Genomic DNA, 10,258 nt, shown 5'->3' on the forward strand with positions numbered 1-10,258 from the left:
AGTGGGAAAAACGAAACTTATCTCTTATTTTCGAAGCGGGAAAAACAAAATCTAATCAGTGCATACACCATGTTTTTAGACATCTTAGCTATGATCTCTAATTCGGAATGCGGATTGGCTCACGTCACGTCACGTGACAAAATCCGCCATATTCTTGCTAAAACGATGAAAAACGAGATCACAATTGTCGCCACTGTGTTTGATGGAGTCACTGTAGTACTTACTAGCGATATGAGGGCGTTTCCTATCTTTCTACTCTATAATCTTTGGGTGCAAGCTTTGTACATTCGAAGGCTCTAGCTCCGTCAAAAATCATTTTTCGAAAAATAAAAATTTGAATATTCCCCAATAATTTGATAGTACAATGCGGTATACCTAGTAAATTAATGACCACCAAGTCCTGAATACAAAATTTTTTCAACATAAGCTAATTCTATTCGGAGCAATTTCTATGCGCCTTTTAAAATTCAAGAATGACGTTTGTCACTCTTTGGTTGGGTAGAAAATTCAAGAATGGAACATGTTGATAAAAACCATCGAGAACTTTGAGCAGTGAAAGCTCAAATATGCAGACAGAGGATAGGAGTATAGTCACATATGAATCGAATCCGCAACCACACGAAATTTTACATATAAAATGTTACGTTATTCAGTTCATTCGGGAGCAAATAGCAAATATTAAAGGGAGAGCACCCACAAAGAGAGGGTAAGTGATAGTGAATATTTATATTAGGCCGATTTACCTAAATAAGTAAACTTGAACCCTTAACCTACGCCTACCCTATATCTTCTCTATCAGAAGTTTTAACGGACGTAAGAGATTCTGACCACTAATTTTTTCAATTTCAATTTTAATTTTTATTGCTAATTCATACACGAAATATACAATTATAATTAACATTTGAGAAAGAACCATGCACAGACCACGCACGAAACCTATGCGGCTGCCTGTCTTATTCATCTGAGAGCTTTTGAAAAAAATGTACAGTTCAATGCATCTTCATCAAATAGTTTATTCAACCCATCCATATAATAATAAGAGCAGAGCACTATTCATCGACGTGGCGATTCCAAATAATAACAATCTTCCAGATAGACACACCGAAAAAATTTCAAAATACAGAGATCTAGATGAACAAACCAGGAGACAGTGGAAGCTGAAAGATATCAAAACCATCCCTATTGTCATTTCATCTACAGGCCTGATACCGAAGAAACTACCAGAGAACTTCAGTTGAACGAAAATATCTATAGAGTCATACAGAAGGCGGTAATGCTGGGAACGGCGAGAACTGTACGCAAGTACATGGGGAATGCAGAGGAACACCATCTGCTTCGACAGGAAGTGCGGGTGGATCAGGAATCCAACCAACACAAGAAGCCGAGGAGCGGCCCGAACCCGACCACCACCACGAGCCCGAAAACCTGAGGGTTCCAACAGAGCTTAATCTGAGATATCTGCGATAAGTGAATTTTCCTCTGGAGAGGAGTGTGAAAGCCGCAAGGCTAAAGTCATTTATTCCTTTAAGACATCATATACATGTATAGGAACCGTCCACATAAAACAAAAATTACAATATTATAATACAACACTACCACTACAATATGTATAATGATGTGATTACAAAATGAACCATTAATATCGATAATAGAAGATGAACTGAAATCTATATAATGGAATCTAAGAAGTCCCGAACATCGTTAAAACATGTGTCGATGAGCATTGATTTGATTTCACTTATTTACCCTTGAATTGTTTTTGATTCGTTTTCTTGAAATGTTTGGGCAGGTGATTATACAATTTAATGCAGGTAGGTAGGTAGGTGATGACTCATATTTTGTCGTTTTATGCTTAGGAATACATAAAATATCCTCATACCTAATGCTGTAATGATGAAACTCGTTGCATGTTTTAACTTCTTTCAAATTCAGGAGAACATAAATTAAGCAATTCAGTATGTAGATCGAGGGGAGTGTCAATAGATTTTGGTTCTTGTCCTGAGGTTTCAGATTGAATATGAGACGAGTATCTGGGGAGGCACCCCATAGGTTAACGTTGTAGCAGAGTAAGATTTTTCTGTATACAATTCCATAATATACTTCCAAGAGAGCATCGAATGGGAGCGAATTCTTGATTAGGGATATTGCAAAATACTCAGGATTTATTTATTTTTTTGCATAAGTGGTTAATTTGGAAAGACCATCTCAAGTTATATGGTCCACGAGAAATCCCAGGAACTTGACTACCTCCGAAATACTGAGGCAGCACTCCAGAAGGTTCAAGGTGAAATCAGAACTGTCTCTATTCCGGAATTTGATGATCTTGGTTTTATCCAGATTCACAATCAATGTGTTACGTTGGCACCATGCAATAAAACTCTTGATGAAAGACACAAATTCTCCCACAAATCATCAAGACTTCGAGCTTTCGTTGACAAGGATCTATCATCAGCAAAAAGAACTATTATGCTCGCCACAATATAAGGAGAAAGCTCATTGATGAACAGAAGAAAGAGAAGAGCGAGAACTGCACTCTGGGGAACACCCAATTTGGGATAATATCTTTGGGAACAGGAGTCACCCAGCTTAACCATCATAGACCGGTTAGAGAGAAAACTCGAATCCACTCGAGCAATGTTCCTCTGAAACCCATTTAATACATTTTTTCGATAAGAAACCCGAGTTGTAGGCAATCGAATGCACGGGTCAAGTCGAAGAATATTCCTGCAGTTTGCGCATCTATTGGTGATAAGCAACTTCTAAGCCATTCATCTCAAAACTAGGCTGAATGGACTTGGTTCACTTCAGCTCTGAACCCCTCATATATCTCCACGTCGTTTTAAGAAGCCAGAGGGACACCCATCACCAGCAACTCTTTTAGTTCTGTTAAAGTTATGTTTAATGTTACTTTTTTCCCAAAATATAACTTTGATAGTAACAAAACATGATTTTTAATTTCTTCTTCCTGTATTTCATTGAAGACTGCGCTTGTTCCCATTTTTGGACCTTTAGGGATCCCTTTCTTGAGCTGATTTCGCAGAGAAGTCCTTGGAATGGTAAAAGCTATCGCTATACTTTTTACAATTTTGCCTTTTGCTACTTGGGCACATGCCTCTGCCATAGACTCTTTGGTCCAGGTGGATTTATTTGTAATTCTTTTATAATTCCGAACCAGCTGGAAATAAATAAAAAAACAGATAATTAGATTACTTCGTTGTATACGAGTAATAAAACCCCCAGGGGTAATGAGGCCACCCCTGGCCCCATTGCCCCGTTAGTCTTGCATTTATAAATAACGCAAAAACATGAACTATTCTGTCCGATTTAATAACGAATTACACGTTACATTAAAGCTATGTTCGTGTTTATTATGCACAAAAATATTCGTTTCGATATAACAAAGTAACTTAATTTAATACTTACTTTTGTGTACAATAACAAAAATTAGATCGAAAACTACTACTTTGGAATTTCGTCCACAAATAATTTACATATGCTCACACGACCGTAATCTTCGCAACACTGAACAGTTCTTATCTACTTGTTGGAGTAGCGCTGAAATAGACAATCATTTGCACAGGCTTTTTGAAATAATGGGGTGGATTCACGGCCCCGGTTTCCCCTACAAATTTTACCAGTAGATTCGTAAGGTCAAAAGAAACATTTTTTTCCTATACCGTTTTCTCCCATTCGGCCTATTTCGGTCAGAATATCAGAATAACAAGCTAAATCTATGCCACTACACATCTGTGCATAGATCTTTCAAACAGAATTGCATTCAGCCAAAGTACCCAATTTTTCGAATATCACATGTATTTTTTATTACTGAACATCAAATTACTACAAAACGGTGCATTATACAAGAAAATATGAAGAATACTTCTATTTTACCAAACGTTCACATATTCATTAGAGAGCTTCCAACTTAAAGAGTTGGATTCTTTGAATTTTTAATTTTTGGTATTTTTATGGTACGTAATGGTCAAAGTGAGAAATCTGTGAGACCTGGGTGATATCTTGTATTCGAAAAAGATTCATTAAATAGATGAAAAATTTTTTTGCCTTTCCGTTCCTGGACACTTCTATTTGGATGCTGGTGTTATATGTAGTAGATAATATAGTCTTCCACTATTATACTCAGTTAGTTGGATTTTTTCTGATTCTTATTGACAAGATACCCATTTATCATTTTTAATTCATTAATGAAAAAATGATTGCATTTTCAATTTCCTATTTAGGTCTCCTAACGAAACCAAACAATTACCAGAAACTCCAATAAGAGAGCACAACGAGTCCAAAGCTATAGAAGATTCTAGTTCACCATGTCAACCATGGGGATGGCTGCAATGGCTATTACTCTATTTACTGCTTCTCCTCATGTTTTTGTACGGAGCTATTATTGGTGCCAATTTTTGTCAAAATAAACGATACGGATGTCATCCATTATATCCGTTTGCTGGACTTGGAAGGAAGGGGCACGAAGTTGTGTTTTAAATATTACAGAGCTGCTTTCAGAGCATAATATTCCTCATTTATTATATCTGAATGTATTACATTTTCTATTTTATATTTTATTAAACATTCTACATGTATCTTGGATTTCTTTCAACATAAATATGGAACGCTCTATCGGAGATCCATTAGGCATTTCATCAGGACCGTCCCCAGGGGACAGCAGGGTAAGCGCTCACCTAGGCCACCAAGATTTAGGAGCGACATTTTGTGCTTGATCAACAAAAAATTCCCAGATGTAAAAATTCGAAGTATCGGATAAAAATTCAGTGAGAAACAAGAGAAATACCTCGTGAGTCTTCAAGAAAACTACGTTCAAATCGGAAGAAGTCCTGCTAAGTTTGAAAACCAGGTAGGTCACTCGCCATATCTCGGCCCGAATCGATAGTAGCGCAAACTTCTGTGTTTGACTAACCCAGAACCAAAGAGAAACTCTTTGGCAGAACCCTCTGGAATCCGGCTTGAGAAAGCAGGGAATAAATATGACAGAGACAAGATGAAAAAATATCCTAAATGAGCCCCACGGCCTCCTAGAATCTTTCTGCAAACTAGCGGCACTGCAGACTGACAACCACAGAACACAAATAATAATAGCTGACAACTGACAATCTAAAGGCTAAAGGAATGGTTTCGTTTGTGATTCGGACGCATGTCGCATGCAGCGACTGCAGAAAGTGGCTGCCACAGATTACAGAGTGGTGGCTTCATATCGGGTGTACTTGTGCGTCGGACGCAACGGCGGTTGCAACGACGAAACGACTGATGCATGCGACTAGAAAGTTGGAGTGCTGTAGGTTAAGGTTGTAGTGAACCACAGCCGTCTTTAGCCTTCCTTCAGAAGGCTGTGCGTGAACGTAAACTTTAACGTTATAATTGACACCTACGCCTACGTAACATAGCGTTCTCTCATTCATTCATTCATTCAGTCGTTAATTCATTGCTGTATCCCGTTACCGGGAATAAATCTACAAAAATGCCGTCTAGACCAGGTGACTTATTATTTTTCATATTTTTCATCGACCTTATGATTTCCGACATTGAGATTTCGTCATCAAGCGATGTCATCAGACTATACGCGGGGAGCAAGTCTAAAATGGATAAATCCGAGTCGTTATTTTTATTCAAGATCTGTGAGTAATGCTCCTTCCATCTTTCGAGAATTTTTCTATCATCAGTTAGGATAGCTCCATGAGCATCTCTTAAAGGAAACTTAGCTTTTCTGCTTGGACCATAAACAGTTTAAATAGCTTCGAAAAAACGCCCGTAGTCGTGGTTATCGGCGTAAGCTTGTATTTCCCTAGCTTTTTCTTTCCACCAGCTATCCTTGAGTTTTCTTATTTTTTGACGGACCTCGCGTTTTATGTTTATAAGACCTAGTTTTCAACCCAACGAGATAGAGAAAAAAACATGGCACATTACTGTCGTCATTTTTCGAGAAACTAATAATGCTATCAACTACATTCTTTTATCTTCTTTTGTTTTCGAGTTATAGGTCAAAATTAAAATTTTAACTTTGGTCATAATCCCCGTTTCTGTTTGTGCTAGGATGTTCAAATTAAAACGTTATCAGATACTTTTTTGATAGCAATCCAGTGGCGTACTATGAATTTTTTCAGCAGGTACTTATATATAAACATAAAGATGTATTTTTTCTTATGAAGACGGTAGTTTAAATTGACTTAGAAAGCGACTAAGGGTGATGTATGATATATTTCTGAAACGGGAAAAAATGGCGATTCTTTCTAAGTCTTTTTAAACAACAGTTTTCATACGAAAAAACTTCATGTTATAGCTCAGCAAATATACCTGATGGAAAAAATCATAGTACGCCCCTGGATTGCTATAAAAGAAGCACAAACAGAAACAGAGATAATGACTACAGATGAAATCGCCCAAATTTCAATGTTGGTCTGTATAAATATTATTGGAGAACCAAGGAAGATAGTGGAATGCAGTTGATGGCATTATAAGTTTCTCGAAAAAAGACGTTGGGTGTTGGGTTAAAAAGTTGTAATTCAGGTATCACCAATTTTGCCCACCCTGAACAGTTTACAGAGGAAGCGGTGAGTGGAATTAAATATACAAGTGGAAATAGCTAGTTTTGTGGCATAATAAATTAGTTATTAGTGTTAGTAAAAATATAAATAAATACTCTTAATCAGTCGGACGTTGAAAAAGTGGAGAAAACGTTACATTGGTGACAGAAATGGGATTCAACATCACTAGAATTAAATATTTTCGGTTATTTGGAGTTCATGCCGGTGAACACAGACTGCAGAACGCGATGGAGACTCAAGAGGTAATGGACTTTTTGAGTAAGATGAACGGAAGAATTGATGACAATTCTACACTTAAGTCCAGAGACAAGAGACTCTTTCCCTTTCTCTATGCTTAAGTCCACTTGAGTCAAGTCAGAGTAAACCGTCTTCAAACTCCTATTCTGAACTTGAATGACCTCAACGTATTGCAATCGATTGTTAGAAAAGATTTCACCCAATCTAAGAACAAGAGTCAACGATTCCCATTCTCCGGAGTTTAGACAATAATAAATTTTGATCGACTCAATCAAAAGTGCTGTCATATGACCATGCCGAAACTGTCTACTTATACAGGGCGACACGTTCGGTTCGGCATGGAGCCTAAACCTGTTTTGCTGTGTAGACGTCCAGAATTATGAAGAACGGCTAGGCTGAATTGTGTTCGAGCATTGAATATGTGAAGGAGTTCAATTTTGGAAAACAAAATGGATAATGACGCAGTTTTAGCAGCAGCTGCGGCACTAATAAAATCGGACGTACAAAGGGCCAACATATCTCAGTTATGGTTATCTCATCGCTGCTTTAGAGTTGAAGTATGGCAAAAAACATCGGTCTATAGGAGAACCTTGAGGAGTTTGGAACCGACGTTCAAAGTCTGATCCAGCTCGCCTACCCAGAAGATCCGGTGATCCGGAGGATCTTCTGGCGATGCAAACATTCATTAATGGATTGAAGGGCATCGAAATACATAGGACTTCAAGATTGAAAAGCTTTTAAAGTTGCAGTAAAGTTGCTAATTCGCTTATTGGAAGAGGAAGCGGCGCATTATCAATAACTCCGCAAGGCCCAAGATGAGAACGGTATCGATCGAAGAGTCGCCTCAGGAAAATAATCTGAGCGAAAATATATCACAGAGGTGCTCAAAATATTAGAAAAAATGGAATCCAAAAATAGCAGTGCCGCCCACCAACTAAGAAGAAATTGCTTTAGAAGTGGGAGGAGCGGACATTTCAAAAGAGGGACTGAAAGAGTGAGAGTACCACCGCGCTCTTCATCACCTTCCAGGAGTTCCACGACACCTCTACGATCATATCTACGAGGATAGGAACATCTATAGGGAGTCCTCAAACAGGTAGGACCAGGAAAACTAAAATTAGCCACTATATAAGGGCGCATGCTGGCTAGTGATAAGCCCCTATAGGATCAACCAAGTCAACAGGATTCAGAAGGTCATATCCAGAAGCCTGCAAACATTGCCAGAGCGTATTGAATGTCATGCGGGAGTCGCCGATGATGTAAGACGAACGACCCTGATACCTGAGGACAACTGGACTACCGAACATATATTAGACAGGACAGGGAACCCGCGATCAAAGCATCGAGGACTTTCTACATTGGAAAGAGAGCGGATCTGACAGACCCTTCCGGAGGAATATTTCGCAAAAAGATCCTATCTTCAAGGCTATGTGGACATAATAGGTTTCTCTGGATGTGAAAAATATGGATTACTCAACGGGTATGGGAATTTTAGTTGATGGGAGGTGGTCAATTTCCCAATTGGTTTTGCCCAGAAAAAATATATGGGTGAAGTGTTGAAAGAAATTCATTAAAGAAAATCAGGAGGACATCACTGGGAGTCAACAAAACCTTACAGATTGTATTAGGTCCATTGCAGGGATGATGTGTAGAAAGATGGTGCAAAAGGTGTCAAGAATGTGGTGCCACTAAAGGTATCCAAAGACACGATCCAGAGGTAAATGAAGAAATACAACGTGGGCGGGCCATGCCAAAGGATCGTCATTGATGTAACTGAATACCCTTATTTCATGTGTTGGATGAAGGCAACAAATACATACATCGTTGCCATGGACTATTTCAGTAAATGGATGGAAGGAAGCCTATGCGATACCAGATAAGGAAGAACCATTAGTTACATTCTGACTAAGAAGCAACTTTGAGACCAAGTTGTTCAAGAAAGTTTGTGAATTGTTCGGCATTAACAAGAGCAGAATCACAACTCTCCACCCTCAGTCGGATGGCATGGCGTTGAGAGTATTCCTCTTATGGTTGAGAGGTTCAACCTAACTATGGAAGAACACCTTTCCAATGTGATGATCCACGATTCAACCAAACTTGTCGGCCAGCATTATCTTCGGAAGGGAACTACGTTTGCCCTGCGACTTGTTGTTAGGATCACCAATCGCCGAAGACGTGGACGTGCGGGACTATGCAGATGATCGAGTTGAGGGACAGCCTGTTGAAAATTCACGAAACCGCTCGAATAGGCTGATATACTGGTGACAGGATGAAAGCTCATTATCATGATTTGAAAGCTTATTCAGGAGGATTCAATGAAGGAGACAAGGTTTGGCTGTATAATATAACCCACGTAGAAAGATCTCCAAAGCTGACACCGTTTTGGGAAGGACCGTATACAGTGAAGAAGAGAATCAACGATGACTTGGTTTTTGATCGGGACGATCAGAATTAGAGGGGCAGTGTTACGAATTTAATATTAGCCGTGTCGTGACTGCCAGAGGGACAGACTAAATAGAGTGACATAAAAAGAAGAGACTAATTAGTTATTAGTTCATTTCAAAGATTATAGAGTACAGAAACAATATTGAATCTTGTCACTGTTCTATATTCAACACAAGAAATTTTATGTAGAAATTCTTGAATTTTTTAATAAAAGAAGCACACAAAAGAAACAAAAGACGATAAGCCTCTATATTGTAATACTCATATAATAATAATGAAATAATTATATTATTAGATTGGTTTGAATGAAGAGAATTTAAAGAAATTTTTTTCAATATCAAATCATTTTAAATCAAAGTCCAAAATCCATTCCACTAAGAAATAACAGAAATATAGACCGAACATGAGCGGTATAACTCTGTTTCCCACAATTACGTAGCCTAAACATTGGCTTGAGCAGGAAATGGCTCTCTGCGTTGCTCAAGTTACGTCTCAGACCTTGTCGTCTCAGGATACCTGTGCCACAAGATAATCTAGTCGTAGCCGCAACCAAAGTTGCACTGACAGCGTTACCAGTGCAGCTTTTGAACACCTTCTAACGCAGCTCCTACGAAAAGATGGATCAGTCGAACAGGACAAAATTCGTATCCGGAGGTAAAATACCCTCCCATTCGGATCTCCGGGGGAGGGTGCCTGAGCGAGTGAATCATCGAACAAACACCAATGAAAAGCACATAGCTTTTGCAGCATGGAACGTCAGAACCTTGCTAGACAACCCCAAGGCCGACCGACCAGAGAGGCGTACTGCCCTAATCGATAAGGAACTGCAACGAACATCCATTGCAATAGTTGCTTTAAGCGAAACACGCTTTTCGGACGAAGGTAGCTTGGTAGAACAAGCGTATACTTTTTTCTGGAAAGGCTTGCCGGAAGGCGAAATCAGACAACATGGCGTAGGCTTTGCCATTAGAAACGACCTGGCCGCCAAACTTACCGAAAATCCAGTT

General features: G+C 38.9%; 1 protein-coding gene across 1 annotated transcript; it reads left to right on the top strand.

The window, feature by feature from the left end:
• Positions 1-465: 465 nt before the first annotated feature.
• LOC123309933 lies at positions 466-4,586 on the top strand. Its single transcript, XM_044893243.1, has 2 exons — positions 466-706; positions 4,239-4,586. The coding sequence occupies exons 1-2, from the start codon at positions 567-569 to the stop codon at positions 4,492-4,494; spliced, it is 396 nt and encodes a 131-aa protein (XP_044749178.1). The 5' UTR covers positions 466-566; the 3' UTR covers positions 4,495-4,586.
• Positions 4,587-10,258: the final 5,672 nt, after the last annotated feature.

This window comes from Coccinella septempunctata, chromosome 3, assembly GCF_907165205.1.
Source record: "Coccinella septempunctata chromosome 3, icCocSept1.1, whole genome shotgun sequence".
NCBI classification, from domain to species: domain Eukaryota; kingdom Metazoa; phylum Arthropoda; class Insecta; order Coleoptera; family Coccinellidae; genus Coccinella; species Coccinella septempunctata.